The sequence below is a fragment of the Bombina bombina genome, chromosome 2 (genome assembly GCF_027579735.1).
Source record: "Bombina bombina isolate aBomBom1 chromosome 2, aBomBom1.pri, whole genome shotgun sequence".
NCBI lineage: Eukaryota > Metazoa > Chordata > Amphibia > Anura > Bombinatoridae > Bombina > Bombina bombina.
In genome coordinates, this window is record NC_069500.1 from 107,460,416 (window position 1) to 107,478,736 (window position 18,321).

Here is an 18,321-nt window from a genome sequence, read left to right on the forward strand (position 1 = left end):
AAATGGCAAAGAGCCCAGCAAAGCTGGTCACATGATCCCTCCTAGGCTCCGCCTACCCCAGTCATTCTCTTTGCCGTTGTACAGGCAACATCTCCACGGAGATGGCTTAGAGTTTTTTAGTGTTTAACTGTAGTTTTTCATTATTCAATCAAGAGTTTGTTATTTTCAAATAGTGCTGGTACGTACTATTTACTCAGAAACAGAAAAGAGATGAAGAATTCTGTTTGTATGAGGAAAATGATTTTAGCAACCGTAACTAAAATCCATGGCTGTTCCACACAGGACTGTTGAGAGCAATTAACTTCAGTTGGGGGAACAGTGTGCAGTCTCTTACTGCTTGAGGTATGACACATTCTAACAAGACGATGTAATGCTGGAAGCTGTCATTTTCCCTATGGGATCCGGTAAGCCATGTTTATTACGATTGTAAATAAGGGCTTCACAAGGGCTTATTTAAACTGTAGACTTTTTCTGGGCTAAATCGATTGATTATTAACACATATTTAGCCTTGAGGAATCATTTTATCTGGGTATTTTGATATAATAATATCGGCAGGCACTGTTTTAGACACCTTATTCTTTAGGGGCTTTCCCAAAGCATAGGCAGAGTCTCATTTTCGCGCCGGTGTTGCGCACTTGTTTTTGAGAGGCATGGCATGCAGTCGCATGTGAGAGGAGCTCTGATACTTATAAAAGACTTCTGAAGGCGTCATTTGGTATCGTATTCCCCTTTGGGTTTGGTTGGGTCTCAGCAAAGCAGATACCAGGGACTGTAAAGGGGTTTAAAGCTTAAAACGGCTCCGGTTCCGTTATTTTAAGGGTTAAAGCTTCCAAAATTGGTGTGCAATATTTTCAAAGCTTTAAGACGCTGTGGTGAAAATTTGAACAATTCCTTCATGTTTTTTCGCAATTGCAGTAATAAAGTGTGTTCAGTTTAAAATTTAAAGTGACAGTAACGGTTTTATTTTAAAACGTTTTTTGTACTTTCTGATCAAGTTTATGCCTGTTTAACATGTCTGAACTACCAGATAGACTGTGTTCTGAATGTGGGGAAGCCAGAATTCCTATTCATTTAAATAAATGTGATTTATGTGATAATGACAATGATGCCCAAGATGATTCCTCAAGTGAGGGGAGTAAGCATGGTACTGCATCATTCCCTCCTTCGTCTACACGAGTCTTGCCCACTCAGGAGGCCCCTAGTACATCTAGCGCGCCAATACTCCTTACTATGCAACAATTAACGGCTGTAATGGATAATTCTGTCAAAAACATTTTAGCCAAAATGAACCCTTGTCAGCGTAAGCGTGGCTGCTCTGTTTTAGTTACTGAAGAGCATGACGACGCTGATATTAATATCTCTGAAGGGCCCCTAACCCAATCTGAGGGGGCCAGGGAGGTTTTGTCTGAGGGAGAAATTACTGATTTAGGGAACATTTCTCAGCAGGCTGAATCTGATGTGATTACATTTAAATTTAAATTGGAACATCTCCGCATTTTGCTTAAGGAGGTATTATCCACTCTGGATGATTGTGAAAATTTAGTCATCCCAGAGAAACTATGTAAAATGGACAAGTTCCTAGAGGTGCCGGGGCTCCCAGAAGCTTTTCCTATACCCAAGCGGGTGGCGGACATTGTTAATAAAGAATGGGAAAGGCCCGGTATTCCTTTCGTCCCTCCCCCCATATTTAAAAAATTGTTTCCTATGGTCGACCCCAGAAAGGACTTATGGCAGTCAGTCCCCAAGGTCGAGGGAGCGGTTTCTACTTTAAACAAACGCACCACTATTCCCATAGAGGATAGTTGTGCTTTCAAAGATCCTATGGATAAAAAATTAGAAGGTTTGCTTAAAAAGATGTTTGTTCAGCAGGGTTACCTTCTACAACCCATTTCATGCATTGTCCCTGTCACTACTGCCGCATATTTCTGGTTTGATGAACTGCTTAAGGTGCTCGATAGTGACTCTCCTCCTTATGAGGAGATTATGGACAGAATCAATGCTCTCAAATTGGCTAATTCTTTCACTCTAGACGCCTCTTTGCAATTGGCTAAGTTAGCGGCTAAGAACTCTGGGTTTGCTATTGTGGCGCGCAGAGCGCTTTGGTTGAAATCTTGGTCGGCTGATGCGTCTTCCAAGAACAAGCTACTAAACATTCCTTTCAAGGGGAAAACGTTGTTTGGTCCTGACTTGAAAGAGATTATCTCTGATATCACTGGGGGTAAGGGCCACGCCCTTCCTCAGGATCGGCCTTTCAAGGCAAAAAATAGACCTAATTTTCGTCCCTTTCGTAAAAACGGACCAGCCCAAGGTGCTACGTCCTCTAAGCAAGAGGGTAATACTTCTCAGGCCAAGCCAGCTTGGAGACCAATGCAAGGCTGGAACAAGGGAAAGCAGGCCAAGAAACCTGCCACTGCTACCAAGACAGCATGAAATATTGGCCCCCGATCCGGGACCGGATCTGGTGGGGGGCAGACTCTCTCTCTTCGCTCAGGCTTGGGCAAGAGATGTTCTGGATCCTTGGGCGCTAGAAATAGTCTCCCAGGGTTATCTTCTGGAATTCAAGGGACTTCCCCCAAGGGGGAGGTTCCACAGGTCGCAGTTGTCTTCAGACCACATAAAAAGACAGGCGTTCTTACATTGTGTAGAAGACCTGTTAAAAATGGGAGTGATTCATCCTGTTCCATTAAGAGAACAGGGGATGGGGTTCTACTCCAATCTGTTCATAGTTCCCAAAAAAGAGGGAACGTTCAGACCAATCCTAGATCTCAAGATCTTAAACAAATTTCTCAAGGTCCCATCGTTCAAGATGGAAACCATTCGAACTATCCTTCCTTCCATCCAGGAAGGTCAATTCATGACCACGGTGGATTTAAAGGATGCGTATCTACATATTCCTATCCACAAGGAACATCATCGGTTCCTAAGGTTTGCATTCCTGGACAAACATTACCAGTTCGTGGCGCTTCCTTTCGGATTAGCCACTGCTCCAAGGATTTTCACAAAGGTACTAGGGTCCCTTCTAGCGGTGCTAAGACCAAGGGGCATTGCAGTAGTACCTTACCTGGACGACATTCTGATTCAAGCGTCGTCCCTTCCTCAAGCAAAGGCTCACACGGACATTGTCCTGGCCTTTCTCAGATCTCACGGCTGGAAAGTGAACGTGGAAAAGAGTTCTCTATCCCCGTCAACAAGGGTTCCCTTCTTGGGAACAATTATAGACTCCTTAGAAATGAGGATCTTTCTAACAGAGGCCAGAAAAACAAAGCTTCTGGACTCTTGTCGGATACTTTATTCCGTTCCTCTTCCTTCCATAGCTCAGTGCATGGAAGTGATCGGGTTGATGGTGGCGGCGATGGACATAGTTCCTTTTGCGCGCATTCATCTAAGACCATTACAACTGTGCATGCTCAGTCAGTGGAATGGGGACTATACAGACTTGTCTCCGAAGATACAAGTAAATCAGAGGACCAGAGACTCACTCCGTTGGTGGCTGTCCCTGGACAATCTGTCTCAAGGGATGATGTTCCACAGACCAGAGTGGGTCATTGTCACGACCGACGCCAGTCTGATAGGCTGGGGCGCGGTCTGGGGATCCCTGAAAGCTCAGGGTCTTTGGTCTCGGGAAGAATCTCTTCTACCGATAAATATTCTGGAACTGAGAGCGATATTCAATGCTCTCCAGGCCTGGCCCCAGCTTGCGAGGACCAGGTTCATACGGTTTCAATCAGACAACATGACGACTGTTGCGTACATCAACCATCAGGGGGGAACAAGGAGTTCCCTAGCGATGGAAGAAGTAACCAAAATTATTCTTTGGGCGGAGTCTCACTCCTGCCACCTGTCTGCTATCCACATCCCAGGAGTGGAAAATTGGGAAGCGGATTTTCTGAGTCGGCAGACATTGCATCCGGGGGAGTGGGAACTCCATCCGGAAATCTTTGCCCAAGTCACTCACCTGTGGGGCATTCCAGACATGGATCTGATGGCCTCTCGTCAGAACTTCAAAGTTCCTTGCTACGGGGCCAGATCCAGGGATCCCAAGGCGGCTCTAGTGGATGCACTAGTAGCACCTTGGACCTTCAAACTAGCTTATGTGTTCCCGCCATTTCCTCTCATCCCCAGGCTGATAGCCAGGATCAAGCAGGAGAGGGCGTCGGTGATCTTGATAGCTCCTGCGTGGCCACGCAGGACTTGGTATGCAGATCTGGTGAATATGTCATCGGCTCCACCTTGGAAGCTACCTTTGAGACGAGTCCTTCTTGTTCAGGGTCCGTTCGAACATCCGAATCTGGTTTCACTCCAGCTGACTGCTTGGAGATTGAACGCTTGATTTTATCGAAGCGAGGATTCTCAGATTCTGTTATCGATACTCTTGTTCAGGCCAGAAAGCCTGTGACTAGAAAGATTTACCACAAAATTTGGAAAAAATATATCTGTTGGTGTGAATCTAAAGGATTCCCTTGGGACAAGGTTAAGATTCCTAGGATTCTATCCTTCCTTCAAGAAGGATTGGAAAAAGGATTATCTGCAAGTTCCCTGAAGGGACAGATTTCTGCCTTGTCGGTATTACTTCACAAAAAGCTGGCAGCTGTGCCAGATGTTCAAGCCTTTGTTCAGGCTCTGGTTAGAATCAAGCCTGTTTACAAACCTTTGACTCCTCCTTGGAGTCTCAATTTAGTTCTTTCAGTTCTTCAGGGGGTTCCATTTGAACCCTTACATTCCGTTGATATTAAGTTATTATCTTGGAAAGTTTTGTTTTTAGTTGCGATTTCTTCTGCTAGAAGAGTCTCAGAATTATCTGCTCTGCAGTGTTCTCCTCCTTATCTGGTGTTCCATGCAGATAAGGTGGTTTTACGTACTAAACCTGGTTTTCTTCCAAAAGTTGTTTCTAACAAAAACATTAACCAGGAGATTATCGTACCTTCTCTGTGTCCAAAACCAGTTTCAAAGAAGGAACGTTTGTTGCACAATTTGGATGTTGTTCGCGCTCTAAAATTCTATTTAGATGCTACAAAGGATTTTAGACAAACATCTTCCTTGTTTGTTGTTTATTCAGGTAAAAGGAGAGGTCAAAAAGCAACTTCTACCTCTCTCTCTTTTTGGATTAAAAGCATCATCAGATTGGCTTACGAGACTGCCGGACGGCAGCCTCCCGAAAGAATCACAGCTCATTCCACTAGGGCTGTGGCTTCCACATGGGCCTTCAAGAACGAGGCTTCTGTTGATCAGATATGTAGGGCAGCGACTTGGTCTTCACTGCACACTTTTACCAAATTTTACAAGTTTGATACTTTTGCTTCTTCTGAGGCTATTTTTGGGAGAAAGGTTTTGCAAGCCGTGGTGCCTTCCATTTAGGTGACCTGATTTGCTCCCTCCCTTCATCCGTGTCCTAAAGCTTTGGTATTGGTTCCCACAAGTAAGGATGACGCCGTGGACCGGACACACCTATGTTGGAGAAAACAGAATTTATGTTTACCTGATAAATTTCTTTCTCCAACGGTGTGTCCGGTCCACGGCCCGCCCTGGTTTTTTTTTTTTTTTTTAATCAGGTCTGATATTTTATTTTCTTTAACTACAGTCACCACGGTACCATATGGTTTCTCCTATGCAAATATTCCTCCTTAACGTCGGTCGAATGACTGGGGTAGGCGGAGCCTAGGAGGGATCATGTGACCAGCTTTGCTGGGCTCTTTGCCATTTCCTGTTGGGGAAGAGAATATCCCACAAGTAAGGATGACGCCGTGGACCGGACACACCGTTGGAGAAAGAAATTTATCAGGTAAACATAAATTCTGTTTTTCTTCCCAAGGTCGTGTCAAATCGTAACATCAATCAGGAAATAGTAGTTCATAATTTGGACGTGGTTCGGGCCTTGAAGTTTTATCGTCAGGCGACAAAGGAATTCAGACAGACTTCGTCTTTATTTGTTGTGTATTCAGGGAAGCACAGGGGGCAGAGGGCCTCTTCCAATTCACTGTCTTTTTGGTTGAGGAGCATTATCCGTCTGGCCTATGAGACAACAGGACATAAGCCTCCTCAGAGGATTTACGGCTCACTCAACTAGGGCTTTGGCCTCTTCTTGGGCCTTTGAGAACGAGGCTTCTATGGAGCAGATTTGTAAGGTGGCGACAAGGTCTTCCTTACATACTTTAGCAAAATTTTACAAATTTGATGTTTTTGCTTTGCATTTTTTTCATTTAGTGTCCTCTAGAGCTTGGGTATTTGTTCCCTCAAGTAATGAATGAAGCAGTGGACTCTCCTCCAATTTATATGAAAACCATTATGCTTACCTGATAATTTCATTTCCATCTGTGGGAGGAGAGTCCACTGCTCCCGCCTGTTTCTCCGGTGGGCGGACCTAAATTTAATTTTTATTCTTCTGGCACAATTTATACCCTAATATTTCTCCTACTGTTCCTTGTTCACTCGGCAGAATGACTGGGGAATGAGGGGAGTGGGGGAGGTATTTAAGCCTTTGGCTGGGGTGTCTGCCTCCTTCTGGTGGCCAGGTTCTTAATTCCCAAAAGTAATGAATGAAGCAGTGGACTCTCCTCCTACAGATGGAAATGAAATGATCAGGTAAGAATAATTTATGTTTTTAAGAATTTTTTCCTGGTTTAACACGTTTCATGACTTTATAGGCTATGTAAACCTAGAACCTAGTCAGGCCAGCTCAATGCCATGAAATTAGATTAAAGTTTGTAAATAGTAGTTATTTGTGAGGTATGGTTTATTCTCAATGGTGTTAAAGGAATAATGGAATCCGTTAATTTAGAATAATTTTACCATTTTGTCCTTTTTATTTGTAGCCTCTGTCTCAAGTCCAATAGTAGCAGGTGGGCTAAGAAACCTGCATGAAAATAAAGTCTCTGGGCAACTGTCTGGCAGTTCAGCAAACCACCATACAGATAATTCCAGACATAGCACCAGTGAGGACTACCTCCAGATGGTACATAGACTTGGCAGCGAGGTATGGATGTGCTTATAGGCTTTATAAAATATACAATATTGATGCAGCCAATGTTTTTCAGTTTTTTTAATAACTAGAAAGTTTTCTAGGTGAATTTACCATCTTTAAAATACTTTTTAAAACATTTTGTTGCTTTGTCCAGAAATGCTTTTGACCTGTAACTCCCCCTAGTGCAATCTAGTTGACTTGTCTATTAAAAAAAAATACTACAACCCCCAAAGCTAAAATGATAAAAAATGTAAAATTACAGGGAAAAAAAAAAAAAAAAAAAGCTATTGAAAATAAAAAATGTAAACCTAAACTAATAGGCTTTTTGGATCTTCCTCTTGCAAACAAGAAGACCAAAGGGATTAAATATTTATTGGGATATGCTTATTCTGTTGCAACATTAATAAAACTATTTCCCTTTGTGGGTTGAGCTTAGATGTTACAATTCATAATTTATCATATAGATATATCTTGCATATAATACAAGTGGTAAAGTAACTTTATACCTGGTTTATACTATGAATATATATTGTTTTCCCTATTTGCTCTCCTATGTTGAGCACAGCGTAGTTGACTACAAATGTAATTTTCTATTATATATGGACATCGTATTTGCTATACAAGCAATAAAGCTACTTTAGATCTAACTTAAGTTATGCATATAAACTATATTCTTTTCCTCTAGTACATGTAAAGTTATACATTTATTCCCTGGCATTTCATCGAATGAGCCTATTATGTCGATATCAATTTATTTACAGTACTAATATTTTTTATATTAAACATTACCTTTAATACAACATATGTACTGCCCCTTTAAGTAACAGGTATCATTGTGTTGTAATTATGCAGCAGCCAATCAATTTGTTTTTTATGGTATTTAAGTTTTTCCCATATTGATGTTCACCATGTCTATGAATAAGGCCTGACAGCCGAATATAAAATAAGACAGTTGGTTTTACTTCTGTATTTTACGTTTTTATCCAGTGTTATGAATAAAGTATTTTTTTTTTTAATTTCATCCTATTTTGTGCTTTGTATGACTCGCTGGCACCTCGATATTAAACCTAAACTAATACCCCTATTAAAATAAAAAAAATCCCCCCAAAATAAAAACAACCCCTAATCTTATACTAAACTACAAATAGCCCTTAAAATTTTAAACAGCTCCTTTACCTAAACAAATTACCAATTACCCCCAACCGTAAAAAAAAAAACCCCACAATAAATAAACCTAAACTACCCATTGCCCCTAAAGGGGCATTTGTATGGGCATTGCCCTTAAAAGGGCATTCAGCTCTTTTACTGCTCTTAAAAAGGCAATCAGCTCTTTTCCAGCCCATTGAATACCTAATCTTAAAAATAACCCCCCCCCCCAAAAAAAAAAATCAAAAAAAAAATCTTAACACTTAGCCCCAAATAGGTACTCATCGTTCCTGGAGTCCGGCAGAGAAGGTCTTCTTCCAGACGGCTGTATCATCTTCTATCTTCATCCGGAGCGAAGGTGGCGCGGAGCTGTCTTCCCCGACGCGTGGATCCTCTGCAGCGGTCCTCGTGGCATGGAGGCTCCTCTTCATCCGATGTCCGTCGTACACTAAAGATTTGAATGCAAGGTACCGCAATCATTTTGGGGAACCTTGCATTCCTATTTGCTGAACTTTTTAAATCAGCCAATAGGATTAGAGCTACTGAAATCCTATTGGCTATTCAAATCAGCCAATAAGATTTCAGTAACTCTCATCCTACTGGCTGATTTCAAAATTTCAGCCAATAGGAATGCAAGGTACCCTCATAAATATGGGGTACCTTGCATTCAATCTTCAGTGTGTGACGGACGATCTCATGAAGAGGAAGACAGCTTCGTACCTCCGCTCCGTGCCAACTTCGCTCCGGGTGAAGATAGAAGATGTTGGAACCGCCTGGAAGAAGACCTCCGCCGGACTTCAGGAACAGTGAGTACCTATTTGGGGCTTAGGTTTAGGCTTTTTTATTTTAATTGGGGGGGGGGGTTCTTTTTCTTTTTTTTAGATTAGGGTTTTTTTGGGCTTGAAAAAGAGCTGATTGCCCTTTTAAGGGCATTAAAAGAGCTGAATGCCCTTTTAAGGGCATTGCCCATACAAATGCCCCTTATGGGGCAATGGATAGTTTATTTTATTTTTTTAGTGTTATATTTTTATTTTGGGGGGGGTTTGGTTGGTGGGGGGTTTTACTTTTGGGACGGACGGATTTTTTTTTTAGAGGTAAATAGCTGTTTAATTTAGGGCAATACCCTACAAAAGGCCATTTTAAGGTTTATTGGTAGTTTTGATTAGGGGGTGTATTTATTTTGGAGGTGAGCTTTTTTTATTTTCATAGGGATTAGGTATCATTTTTTTATATTTCTTTCATGTAATTGGCAAGAGTCCATGAGCTAGTGACGTATGGGATATACATTCCTACCAGGAGGGGCAAAGTTTCCCAAACCTCAAAATGCCTATAAATACACCCCTCACCACACCCACAATTCAGTTTTACAAACTTTGCCTTTTTTGAAGCCTGTTTCCTCTCAGAGTACAGTGAATGTCAGAGGGATATGAAGGGAGTATCACCTATTGAATGCAATGGTTTTCCTCACGGGGATCTATTTCATAGGTTCTCTGTTATCGGTCGTAGAGATTCATCTCCTATCTCCCTTTTCAGATCGACGATATACTCTCATATTCCATTACCTCTACTGATAACCGTTTCAGTACTGGTTTGGCTATCTGCTATATGTGGATGGGTGTCTTCAGGTAAGTATGTTTTCATTACTTAAGACACTCTCAGCTATGATTTGGCACTTTATGTATTTATATAAAGTTTTAAATATATGTATTGTACTTATATTTGCCATGATTCAGGTTTCAGTATATTTCCTTTTGCAGACTGTCAGTTTCATACCTGGGAAATGCATTTTTTAGAAATGTATTTCTTACCTGGGATGTAGTCTTTTTTTCAATTGACTGTCAGTTTTCAAATTTCCGTTTGCCCGCCTACATCTCAGGCCACTGCAACTTTGCATGCTCAATCAGTGGAATGGGGACTACACAGATTTGTCCCCTCTGCTAAATCTGGATCAAGAGACCAGAAATTCTCTTCTCTGGTGGCTATCTCGGGTCCATCTGTTCAGGGGAATGAGCTTCCGCAGGCCAGAATGGACTATAGTTACGACAGATGCCAGCCTTCTGGAACTCCCTGAAGGCTCAGGGTTCGTGGACTCAGGAGGAAGCCCTCCTTCCGATAAACATTCTGGAACTAAGAGCGATATTCAATGCTCTTCAGGCTTGGCCTCAGCTAGCTGTGGTCAGGTTCATCAGATTTCAGTCAGACAACATCACGACTGTAGCCTATATCAACCATCAGGGGGGTGCAAAGAGCCCCCTGGCGATGTTGGAGGTTTCAAAGATAATTCTATGGGCAGAGGTTCACTCTTGCCATCTCTCAGCTATCCATATCCCAGGAGTAGAGAACTGGGAGGCGGATTTTTTAAGTCGGCAGACTTTTCATCCGGGGGAGTGGGAACTCCATCCGGAGGTATTTGCCCAGTTGATTCAACTATGGGGCAAACCAGAACTGGATCTCATGGCGTCTCGTCAGAACGCCAAGCTTCCTTGTTACGGGGCCAGGTCCAGGGATCCCAAGGCAGCGCTGATAGATGCTCTAGCAGCGCCCTGGTCCTTCAGCCTGGCTTATGTGTTTCCACCCTTTTCCTCTGCTTCCTCGTCTGATTGCCAAGATCAAGCAGGAGAGAGCTTCGGTGATTTTGATAGCTCCTGCGTGGCCACGCAGGACTTGGTATGCAGATCTGGTGGACATGTCATCCTTTCCACCATGGACTCTGCCGCTGAGACAGGACCTTCTACTTCAAGGTCCTTTCAATCATCCAAATCGAATTTCTCTGCGTGTAACTGCTTGGAGATTGAACGCTTGATTCTATCAAAGCGTGGTTTTTCCGAGTCGGTCATTGATACCTTAATTCAGGCTCGAAAGCCTGTCACCAGGAAAATCTATCATAATATATGGTGTATATATCTTCATTGGTGTGAATCCAAGGGTTACTCATGGAGTAAAGTCAGGATTCCTAGGATATTATCTTTTCTCCAAGAAGAATTGGAGAAGGGATTGTCAGCTAGTTCCTTAAAGGGACAGATTTCTGCTCTGTCTATTCTTTTGCACAAGCGTCTGGTGGATGTTCCAGACGTTCAGGCGTTTTGTCAGGCTTTAGTTAGAATCAAGCCTGTGTTTAAACCTGTTGCTCCGCTATGGAGTTTAAATTTAGTTCTTAAAGTTCTTCAAGGGGTTCCGTTTGAACCTCTGCATTCCATAGATATCAAACTTTTATCTTGGAAAGTGCTGTTTTTGGTAGCTATCTCTTCGGCTCGAAGAGTTTCAGAGTTATCTGCCTTACAGTGTGATTCCCCTTATCTGATCTTCCATGCAGATAAGGTAGTTTTGCGTACCAAACCTGGGTTTCTTCCTAAGGTGGTATCTAATAAGAATATCAATCAGGAGATTGTTGTTCCATCACTGTGTCCTAATCCTTCTTCAAAGAAGGAACGTCTATTACACAATCTTGACATGGTTCGTGCTTTAAAGTTTTATTTACAAGCTACTAAGGATTTCTGTCAAACATCTGCATTGTTTGCTGTCTACTCTGGACAGAGGAGAGGCCAAAAGGCTTCGGCATCTTCTCTTTCTTTTAGGCTGAGAAGCATAATCCGTTTAGCTTATGAGACTGCTGGCCAGCCGCCTCCTGAAAGAATTACAGCTCATTCCACTAGAGCGGTAGCTTCCACATGGGCTTTTAAAAATGAGGCCTCTGTTGAACAGATTTGTAAGGCGGCGACTTGGTCTTCGCTTCATACCTTTTCTAAATTCTACAAATTTGATACTTTTGCTTCCTCGGAGGCTATTTTTGGGGAAAAGGGCTTGCAGGCAGTGGTGCCTTCCGTTTAAGTTCCTGCCTTGTCCCTCCCTTTATCCGTGTCCTAAAGCTTTGGTATTGGTATCCCACAAGTAATGGATGAACCCGTGGACTGGATACACCTTACAAGAGAAAACAAAATTTATGCTTACCTGATAAATTTCTTTCTCTTGTGGTGTATCCAGTCCACGGCCCGCCCTGTCACTTTAAGGCAGGTGTTTTTTATTTTTAAACTACAGTCACCACTGCACCCTATAGTTTCTCCTTTTTCTTGCTTGTCTTCGGTCGAATGGCTGGGGGTGGCAGTTAGGGGAGGAGCTATATAGACAGCTCTGCTGTGGGTGCCCTCTTGCAACTTTCTGTTGGGAAGGAGAATATCCCACAAGTAATGGATGAACCCGTGGACTGGATACCCCACAAGAGAAAGAAATTTATCATGTAAGCATAAATTTTGTTTTTTCTGTTTTGCGTCATACTTGGCGCCAAATTTTTTCATTATTTTCAACCCCATTCCCATTTTGCTTTATATGTTGTTTTTTTCTCTTACATTTGCAAGATGTCTCAATCTGATCCTGTCTCAGAATTTACTGTTGGATCCCTGCTGCCTGATTACAGTTCTACCAAAGCTAATTGAATTTGTTGTTAACTTGTAGAAATTATACCTCCAGCTGCGGTTTGTAATAGTTGTCATGATAAACTTTTACATGCAGAAAATGTATCCATCAGTAGTAGTTCATTACCTGTTGCTGTTCCCTCAACATCTCAACATGCACAAGATATACCTCTAAATTTAAAATAATTTGTTTCTGATTCTATACAGACCGCTTTGTCTGCCATTCCGCCTTCTAATAAACGTAAAAGGTCTTTTAAAACTTCTCATGAAGATGATGAATTTTCAAATGACCGAAAACATACTGAATTATCCTTCTCTGATGAGGATCTATCTGATTCAGAAGATCCTGCCTCAGATATTGACACTGATAAATCCTCTTATTTATTTAAATTGGAGTATATTCGTTCTTTGTTAAAAGAAGTGTTGGTTACATTGGATATGGAGGAAACTAGTCCTCTTGATATTAAAACTAGTAAACGTTTAAATTCTGTTTATAAACCTCCTGTGGTTATTCCAGAGGTTTTTCCAGTTCCTAATGCTATTTCTGATATGATTTCTAAGGAATGGAATAAGCCTGGTACTTCTTTTATTCCCTCTTCAAGGTTTAAAAAGTTGTATCCTTTGCCAGAAGTTAGATTAGAGTTTTGGAAAAAGATCCCCAAAGTTGATGGGGCTATCTCTACTCTTGCGAAACGTACTACTCTTCCTACGGAAGATAATACTTCTTTTAAAGATCCTTTAGATAGGAAACTTGAATCTTATCTAAGGAAAGCCTATTTATATTCTGGTGATCTTCTTAGGCCTGCAATTTCTTTGGCTGATGTCGCAGCTGCTTCAACTTTTTGGTTGGATAATTTAGCGCAACAAGTATTGGATCATGATTTGTCTAGCATTATTAAGTTGATTCAACATGCTAATAATTTCATTTGTGATGCCATTTTTGATATTGTCAAAATTGATATTAAATCTATGTCTTTAGCTATTTTAGCTAGAAGAGCTTTGTGGCTCAAATCTTGGAATGCTGAGATGACTTCTAAGTCCAGATTACTATCTCTTGCTTTCCAAGGTAATACATTATTTGGTTCTGAGTTGGATTCAATAATGTCAACTGCTACTGGGGGGAATGGTGTTTCTTCTGTTAAGTGTGATCAGTCCACGGGTCATCATTACTTCTGGGATATTACTCCTCCCCAACAGGAAGTGCAAGAGGATTCACCCAGCAGAGTTGCATATAGCCCCTCCCCTCTACGTCACCCCCAGTCATTCTCTTGCACCCAACGACTAGATAGGATGTGTGAGAGGACTATGGTGATTTTATTTAGTTTATTTCTTCAATCAAAAGTTTGTTATTTTTTAATAGCACCGGAGTGTGTTATTCCTTCTCTGGTAGAGTTTGAAGAAGAATCTACCAGAGTTTTTTACTATGATTTTAGCCGGAGTTGTTAAGATCATATTGCTGTTTCTCGGCCATCTGAGGAGAGGTAAACTTCAGATCAGGGGACAGCGGGCAGTTTATTCTGCAAAAAGGTATGTAGCAGTTTTTATTTTCTAACAATGGAATTGCTGAGAAAATCCTGCCATACCGACATTATATCATGTATGTATAATTTACATTTTAGTATTCTGGGGAATGGTACTTCACTGGAATTACACTGTGTATATAAGATTTTAGCCTAATAGAAATACAACAGGCTTTTTAATAATTCTTAATTATGTTAAACGTTTTTGCTGGAATGTAAAATCGTTTTCATTTTCTGAGGTACTGGGTGAATAAAATGTTTGGGCACTATTTTTCCACTTGGCAGTTGCTGGATCTAATTATGACAGTTTTTAATCTCTCTCACTGTTGTGTGTGAGGGGGTGGGACCTTTTTTGGCGCTTTTGCTACGCATCAAAAATTTCAGTCAAAAGCTCATTGTTTTTTCCTGCATGTTCCGGTTTATCTCTACAGAACCCAGGGATCTTCAAAGCTAATTTGAGGGAAGTAATCTAACAGAGCTGTAAGATTGTAGTTGACTGTGATAAAAAACGTTTATTCTTTAACTTTTTTATGCCTCAGGGTTAGTTATTTCTTGCTACTGGGTACAAGCCTTTGCTAAGTTGCATTTTGTTTTACAAAGCTGATTGATTTCATCTGTTATATATATTCAGTGCTTTTCAAGCACAGTTCGTTTTTTTTCATTGTATTTTACTTGTATAGTATTTCCAAATTGCAAGTTTATTTGCTAGTTTGTTAAACATGTCTGATTCAGAAGATGAGACCTGTACTATTTGTACTAAAGCCAAGGTGGAGCCCAATAGAAATTTATGTACTAACTGTATTGATGCTACATTAAATAAAAGTCAATCTGTACAAATTGAACAAATTTCACCAAACAACGAGGGGAGAGTTATGCCGACTAACTCGCCTCACGTGACAGTACCTGCATCTCCCGCTCGGGACGTGCGCGATATGGCGACGCCAAGTACATCTGGGCGGCCATTACAAATAACATTACAAGATATGGCTACTGTTATGACTGAGGTTTTGGCTAAATTACCAGAACTAAGGGGCAAGCGTGATCACTCTGGAGTGAGAACAGAGTGCGCTGATAATGTTAGGGCCATGTCAGATACTGCGTCACAACTTGCAGAACATGAGGACGTAGAGCTTCATTCTGCGGCTGACGGTTCTGATCCAAACAGATTGGATTCAGATATTTCAAATTTTAAATTTAAGCTGGAAAACCTCCTTGTTTTACTAGGGGAGGTGTTAGCGGCCCTGAATGATTGTAACACAGTTGCAATACCCGAGAAAATGTGTAGGTTGGATAAATATTTTGCTGTACCAACAAGTACTGACGTTTTTCCTATACCTAAAAGACTAACTGAAATTATTACTAAGGAGTGGGATAGACCCGGTGTGCCGTTCTCACCCCCTCCAATATTTAGAAAGATGTTTCCAATAGACACCACCACACGGGATTTATGGCAAACGGTCCCTAAGGTGGAGGGAGCAGTTTCTACTTTAGCTAAACGTACCACTATCCCGGTAGAGGATAGCTGTGCCTTTTCAGATCCAATGGATAAAAAATTAGAGGGTTACCTTAAGAAAATGTTTGTTCAACAAGGTTTTATATTGCAACCCCTTGCATGCATTGCGCCGATCACGGCTGCAGCGGCATTCTGGATTGAGTCTCTAGAAGAGAATCTTGGTTCAGCTACGCTGGACGACATTTCAGACAGGCTTAGAGTACTTAAGCTATCTAATTCATTCATTTCGGAAGCCGTAGTACATTTAATTAAACTTACGGCTAAGAATTCCGGATTCGCCATTCAAGCGCGCAGAGCGCTGTGGCTAAAATCCTGGTCAGCTGATGTAACTTCTAAGTCCAAATTACTTAATATACCTTTCAAGGGACAGACCTTATTTGGGCCTGGTTTGAAAGAAATTATCGCTGACATTACAGGAGGTAAGGGCCACGCCCTACCTCAAGACAAAGCCAAACCTAAGGCTAGACAGTCTAATTTTCGTTCCTTTCGGAATTTCAAAGCAGGAGCAGCATCATCTTCCACTACTCCAAAACAAGAAGGATCTGGTGCTCGCTACAGGCAAGGCTGGAGACCTAACCAGTCCTGGAACAAGGGCAAGCAGGCCAGGAAGCCTGCAGCTGCCACTAAAACAGCATGAATTGAGGGCCCCCGATCCGGGATCGGATCTAGTGGGGGGCAGACTTTCTCTCTTCGCCCAGGCTTGGGCAAGAGATGTCCAGGATCCCTGGACGCTAGAGATAATATCTCAGGGATACCTTCTGGACTTCAAACACTCTCCTCCAAGAGAGAGATTTCATCTGTCAAGGTTGTCGACAAACCAAACAAAGAAAGAAGCGTTTCTACGCTGCATACAAGATCTATTGTTAATGGGAGTAATCCATCCAGTTCCACGGTCGGAACAGGGACAAGGGTTTTACTCAAATCTGTTTGTGGTTCCCAAAAAAGAGGGAACTTTCAGACCAATCCTGGATTTAAAGATCCTAAACAAATTCCTAAGAGTTCCATCATTCAAAATGGAGACTATCCGGACAATTTTACCCATGATCCAAGAAGGTCAGTACATGACCACAGTGGACTTAAAGGACGCTTACCTTCACATACCGATTCACAAAGATCATTACCGGTATCTAAGGTTTGCCTTTCTAGACAGGCATTACCAGTTTGTGGCTCTTCCATTCGGATTGGCTACAGCTCCAAGAATCTTCACAAAGGTTCTAGGTGCTCTTCTGGCGGTACTAAGACCGCGGGGAATTTCGGTAGCTCCTTACCTAGACGACATTCTGATACAAGCTTCAAGCTTTCAAACTGCCAAGTCTCATACAGAGTTAGTACTGGCATTTCTAAGGTCACATGGATGGAAGGTGAACGAAAAGAAAAGTTCACTCGTTCCACTTACAAGAGTTCCCTTCCTGGGGACTCTTATAGATTCTGTAGAAATGAAGATTTACCTGACAGAAGACAGGTTAACAAGACTTCAAAGTGCTTGCCGCACCCTTCATTCCATTCAACACCCATCGGTGGCTCAATGCATGGAGGTAATCGGCCTAATGGTAGCAGCAATGGACATAGTGCCATTTGCTCGCTTACACCTCAGACCACTGCAATTGTGCATGCTAAGTCAGTGGAATGGGGATTACTCAGACTTGTCCCCTTCTCTGAATCTGGATCAAGAGACCAGAAATTCTCTTCTATGGTGGCTTTCTCGGCCACATCTGTCCAGGGGGATGCCATTCAGCAGACCAGACTGGACAATTGTAACAACAGACGCCAGCCTTCTAGGTTGGGGTGCCGTCTGGAATTCTCTGAAGGCTCAGGGACAATGGAGTCAGGAGGAGAGTCTCCTGCCAATAAACATTCTGGAATTGAGAGCAGTTCTCAATGCCCTCCTGGCTTGGCCCCAGTTGACAACTCGGGGGTTCATCAGGTTTCAGTCGGACAACATCACGACTGTAGCTTACATCAACCATCAGGGAGGGACAAGGAGCTCCCTAGCAATGATGGAAGTATCAAAGATAATTCGCTGGGCAGAGTCTCACTCTTGCCACCTGTCAGCAATCCACATCCCGGGAGTGGAGAATTGGGAGGCGGATTTCTTAAGTCGTCAGACTTTTCATCCGGGGGAATGGGAACTTCATCCGGAGGTCTTTGCCCAAATACTTCGACGTTGGGGCAAGCCAGAGATAGATCTCATGGCGTCTCGACAGAACGCCAAGCTTCCTCGGTACGGGTCCAGATCCAGGGATCCAGGAGCAGTCCTAATAGATGCCCTGACGGCACCTTGGGACTTCAGGATGGCTTATGTGTTTCCACCCTTCCCGATGCTTCCTCGATTGATTGCCAGAATCAAACAGGAGAGAGCATCAGTGATTCTGATAGCACCTGCATGGCCACGCAGGACTTGGTATGCAGACCTGGTGGACATGTCATCCTGTCCACCTTGGTCTCTACCTCTGAAACAGGACCTCCTGATACAGGGTCCTTTCAAACATCAAAATCTAACTTCTCTGAAGCTGACTGCTTGGAAATTGAACGTTTGATTTTATCAAGACGTGGGTTTTCTGAGTCAGTTATTGACACCTTAATACAGGCCAGGAAGCCTGTTACCAGAAAGATTTACCATAAAATATGGCGTAAATACCTATATTGGTGTGAATCCAAAGGTTACTCTTGGAGTAAGGTTAGGATTCCTAGGATATTGTCTTTTCTACAAGAAGGTTTAGAAAAGGGTTTATCTGCTAGTTCATTAAAGGGACAGATCTCAGCTCTGTCTATTC

General features: G+C 42.2%; 1 protein-coding gene across 1 annotated transcript in view; it reads left to right on the forward strand.

Annotated features, from left to right (window-relative positions):
• The window catches only part of NIPBL (NIPBL cohesin loading factor), an 822,857-nt gene that overhangs the window by 390,501 nt on the left and 414,035 nt on the right, over positions 1-18,321 (forward strand). The window contains exon 6 of the mRNA XM_053699671.1: positions 6,811-6,971. Coding sequence (XP_053555646.1) covers positions 6,811-6,971 — 161 coding nt within the window. The remainder of the gene's footprint in view (positions 1-6,810; positions 6,972-18,321) is intronic.